General features: G+C 44.1%; 1 protein-coding gene across 1 annotated transcript; it reads left to right on the top strand.

The window, feature by feature from the left end:
- Positions 1-408: 408 nt before the first annotated feature.
- LOC145401938 (uncharacterized) lies at positions 409-4,607 on the top strand. The gene is made up of 2 exons (XM_080274045.1): positions 409-444; positions 3,765-4,607. The coding sequence occupies exons 1-2, from the start codon at positions 409-411 to the stop codon at positions 4,605-4,607; spliced, it is 879 nt and encodes a 292-aa protein (XP_080130171.1).
- Positions 4,608-5,029: the final 422 nt, after the last annotated feature.

Below are 5,029 nucleotides of genomic sequence, written 5' to 3' on the forward strand. Positions count from 1 at the left end.
ATAAAAGGTGGAGGAAGAAGTAGACAGCACTACATCAACTTCTTAATATTGTCTTTTTCTGTTACTGGTGCTTGGCAGTTGTATTTTTAGTATTACACTTTATTGGGCCATACTCATTTTCTAGAAATGATTAGTTCATATAAATTATCTTTGGAAAAAAAATCCGACAGTGTTAGTTTGTAATGCAAGTACTGTACACTTACTGATTTTTTTAGACAGACAGACAGACAGAGACAGAGAGAGGTGGGGAGGTGGGTGGCGGAAATTTTTCTTTTACTTGCGTGACTGTGTGCATGCATGCCTGTACAATGAGATCCGCCCCCTGTGCGGTTAGAGAGCCAGTCAATGCATAGTGTACATGTACGAGGAAGGTGGGGCACAGGCATCAGTGTGAACCAGACCGCAACCATGAACACAAGGCTGCTGCTTGCCCTCTGTGTGGCGGTAAGTCTGTGTGTGTGTGTGTGTGTGTGTGTGTGTGTGTGTGTGTGTGTGTGTGTGTGTGTGTGTGTGTGTGTGTGTGTGTGTGTGTGTGTGTGTGTGTGTGTGTGTGTTTGTGCGTGTGTGTGTGTGTAAGAAGATGGGGTTACTAGGTGAAAGTGTGAAATGGTTAACTGATAAAGTGTAAGGATGTGTGATGCACTGGGTATGAGTTTATATGGGTGTGGGTAGGTGTGGGGTGGTGTAAGATGGTGCGGTGCAGGTATGGGAGGGTGTTGGCTGGTGTGGTGTAGGTATGGGAGGGTGTTGGCTGGTGTGGTGTAGGTGTGGGAGGGTGTTGGTTGGTGTGGTGCAGATGTGGGGGTGTGCAAGTTGGTGTGGTGTAGGTGTGGGAGGGTGTTGGTTAGTGTTGTGCGGGTGTGAGAGGGTGTTGGTTTGTGTGGTGTAGGTGTGGGAGGGTGTTGGTTGGTGTGATGCAGGTGTGGGAGGGTGTTGGCTGGTGTGGTGTAGGTGTGGGAGGGTGTTTGTTTGTGTGGTGCGGGTGTGGGAGGGTGCAAGTTGGTGTGGTGTAGGTGTAGGAGGCTGTTGGTTTGTGTGGTTCGGGTGTGGGAGGGTGTTGGCAGGTGTGGTGTAGGTGTGGGAGGGTGTTGGTTGGTGTGGTGCGGGTGTGGGAGGGTGTTGGTTGGTGAAATGTGGTATAGTGAAGCTGTGAGAAGGTATAGGAGAATGTTGCGTGCTTTTATCATCCTTTTCATTACGGTCTCTCTTGGAGGTTTCATTCTTGCTTTAGTTATACGTTTATATTCAGCTCAGGGGAAGAAGATCTGTACCTGATCTGGACTGATACAACCACAGTAATATAGACTCATACCGTTGACGTTAGGTGCGGCCTACGAATCCCCCTTTCTTCACAGATCACACTTAAGCTGAATAAAATCACTGTATAGTCGGAATAGAATTAAGTGATAATAGTCCTCATCGCAATGGTCTTTTGTTAAGTTCTTTCTTGCTAATACCTGACGATTTTGTTCGGCTGACGAGAAACTTTTTACACTGAAAGGGTTACACGCAACCTCTATTAACTTTACTTCTCAGATGTTCTGTTAAATATTCGGAATTTGATAGTTATATCTAACTCTTTCATTTCGAAAAAAAAAAAAAAATCTAATCCGATTAAAACCTTCTTTTGGTAGGAAAAATTTTAGGTCTTTTTATTAAGGCAATTTACACAGGCTTCTAAACTCATTTCCAACAAAATGAAATCGTCTGGAGTTACCTAGAATATGTTGCTAGAGTTGTCCCAACCATCAGTGGTTTAATGGTGAAGGTATTAACGCCTTCATGCTCCTTTGGCTTTAATCGTCTTAGTTACAGTACATAAAACTATTTGGCGTCCGTTGGAGTGAAGTGTAACTAGAGCAAACGTGACCACCAGAGGGTTAATCACCTCACTACGATTTTCATTTCATTCTTGCAACTTTCAGACGACTTTATTCAATTTGGGAAAGACTTTGAGAATTGGACGGCTTAGATACAGCCTTCGTTAACCCCTTCAGTACGAGAGATGTCTCCTAAGCTGAATGGAACCATTTGGAAACAGGAAGAGTGAAACTGAAAATTGCTTCATCGTAATGTGGAATTTAAAACGCATTACTGAAAACAACTCGCCGGAAGAGAGGTGCTACGAAGCTTCAGGAATTTAAGTGTCATGAGGAGATTCGTAGCACTTGTTGCTCGGCGATTTATTTTGCATCGTGCACCTTAGCAATCCCCAGTATGATAATTACATCGTTTTAATGTATGCTCTACTTAGTGTACATAAGTGTTATACAAGAGGATGTTGAGGTGCAATATGAAGAACAAGTCGTTGATGAAGAGTTCTTACGAACTCTCCATTACCACTTGGACTATGGCCCTGTGCAACAAACCCCAATTTATCCCCTTCGAGGTGTAGGGGCCCCAGGCTAGGCTATTGCGCGTCTTAGGGTAGATGACCAGCCTTGTTCCCATATGGTGGCACTGCAGGATTGCAACAGCCTTCGATCACCTCCTGGGGCTGGCCCCTAAGCAAGGGCGTCACTCCGACTGGGACGTTGTAACCACTTTACCACCAGGCAAATTTTCTAATCTCCAAGAGACGGCTGGAGGATTTTCGGTCATGCAGTGCCTCGAGGGAAATAGGCTGGTCATGTACCCTTAACCCATTCAACCCGTGGACGCCATTTTGTGTTTTCTTGCTCCTACCATACGTTTTCTTTCAGATTAACGGGGTGGATTCGTGGTGAAGGGGTTGATGATGGTTATATATAGTCCCTGCGTTGCAATAACTCCCCGTAAGTTGAATATATTGCGGGGAATTGGTAGGAATTAAATATGAAAATCGTCCGCGTTGTGAAAGGGGTAAGTCTGCGGAACTGATCGTACATGTGTGTGTGAAGTGACTGTTAGTTTGTGAATTGATTGTAAATTTGTGAATTGATCGTAAGTTTGTGAATTGATCATATGTTTGTTTGTGAATGGGAGTATGTTTGTTTGTTTGTGAATTGATCGTAAGTCTGTGAATTGATCGAATGTTTCTAAATTGATCAAGTCTATCTGTGAGTTGATCTTGTAATTTACATGTAAGTTTAGCAAATATTCATAAGTTTGTGAATTGATGGCAAGTTTGTGCAACAGCTTCAGTAGCTGGACGTCGTATTAGCTTCATTTTTGCGGATGACGGACGATTTTATTTATCTTAGAGGAAATCTCTCGTGCAGAAGGGGTTAGGAAGTCACTGTAAAATCTTTCGGAGCGATTATGTCATTTCTGTCATAAATTCTTTGTACAACTAAATGATTTTATTCTTTGTGAGGACAGGCCCGCTGCTCACCCCTTCAGGACGAGGACATTTAATCCTTTATTCTGGCTACCGCAGGACGATTTTATTCACCTTACGGGTAAAAATGTCTTGTACTGAAGAGGTTAGAAATAAGCGCTATTAACCCTTTCAGTGCAATGGCTTCTTGTATATTGTTTTTACCACCGCAAAAAGATTCAGATCAACTCAGAGAAGACCCGTCGCAGTGAAGGAGCTATAGACACCAACAACTGGCTCTGCGTACGACTTCCTGTACAAGATTCAATGGCTGGTCAAAAGTCTTTCATTCTTTCAGGGATGGAAGTTACTCGCTCATCAAAAGTACTTTTTTTTTTTTTTTAAGTAATGGCTGGTTAAAAACAATTAATCTTTTCTGACAAAGAAGCCACTGGCTGTTCAAAACTAATTAATCTTTTTCCTGGACTGATAACTGAGCAAAAATAATTCATGTTTCCCCTGCCAGGTGATGTTGCCCGCCGCTGTGCTTCCCCTTGTGTGTCCCCCTGACTGTAGTACTCCCACCTCATACCCTGCATTCGTGTCACAACCCTGCAACTGCTCCGAGTTCTACCTGTGCATTGACGAAAATACCGCCAGTGATGTTTTGCCTTGTCCACCCGATAAACCAAATTTTAACGAGGGTGCCGGGGAATGCGAGAATGATCCCAGCGTGTGTAACACGGTGTTTCCCCCTCACATTTGTCTAAGCAGCTGCACTGAAACTGGCACCACTGTGGTCCCGGGTGTACAGATGATCGCAGACAGCAGCAACTGTAGCCTGTACTACATCTGCCTGGGCGAGGTGCCAATGGGACCAAGTTCCTGTCCATCTAATCAACCCTACTTCTCCGGCACTGGATGTGATGCTGACGAGAGTCAGTGCTGTGCTGGTGGCTCCCTCTGTGATGCGATATGCTACGAGGCACCGTCGTTAATCCCTGACCCATACGACTGCACTATGTACTACATCTGCGTCGATCTTGGAGTACCTGACGAGCTATACCATCTAGAGTGTCCTTCTGGTGAGAACTTCAACCCAACTACCTCAGAATGCGAAGCTGGTGCCCCGTGTCTGACAACATGCACCGGCACCAGGGGAACCACACCTGAAGGGGGTGGTAGCGGGGATTGCCTGACCTCGTTGACCTGCACCGAGGCTGGGTATTTCCCCAAGTGCCCCAACAGCTGTGAGAAGGAATACTTCCACTGCCTGACGGACAATGGTGTGGCTCAGGTTGAGGAGTGTCCCGGCAGCCTCTGCTTCAGCACTGACCCCGACGTTCCTTACTGTATTTCGCCATCATGAATCTGTTGGGCCCTTCTGATCCTCCCACTGCCTTACACTGCCTATCCCTGCCTTATCCTGCCTACTCCACTTCCTTAACAGGCCTCTCCCTGCTTACTTTCCCTGCCATACCTTGAGATCTGCTTAAGTATCGTTTTAGTCTTCTTATACATATATCGGAATAATAATAATAATAATAATAATAATAATAATAATGATAATAATAATAATAATAACAATAATAATGATAATAATGATTATAATAGTAATAATGATGATGATGATGATGATGATAACATAATGTGATCCAGATAATTAGGGTAACTATAACAACACAAACAGTGATGATACAATGAAAAGAATGAAAATCACATTATCATTACTACTGCCTTTCATGCTGCTAACATTTCAACCAGTCAGTAGTATTGTTAAAGTCTAATACA

This window comes from Coenobita brevimanus, chromosome 57 (assembly GCF_032717465.1).
Source record: "Coenobita brevimanus isolate Jiangsu-jjx chromosome 57, ASM3271746v2, whole genome shotgun sequence".
Classification (NCBI taxonomy): Eukaryota; Metazoa; Arthropoda; class Malacostraca; order Decapoda; family Coenobitidae; genus Coenobita; species Coenobita brevimanus.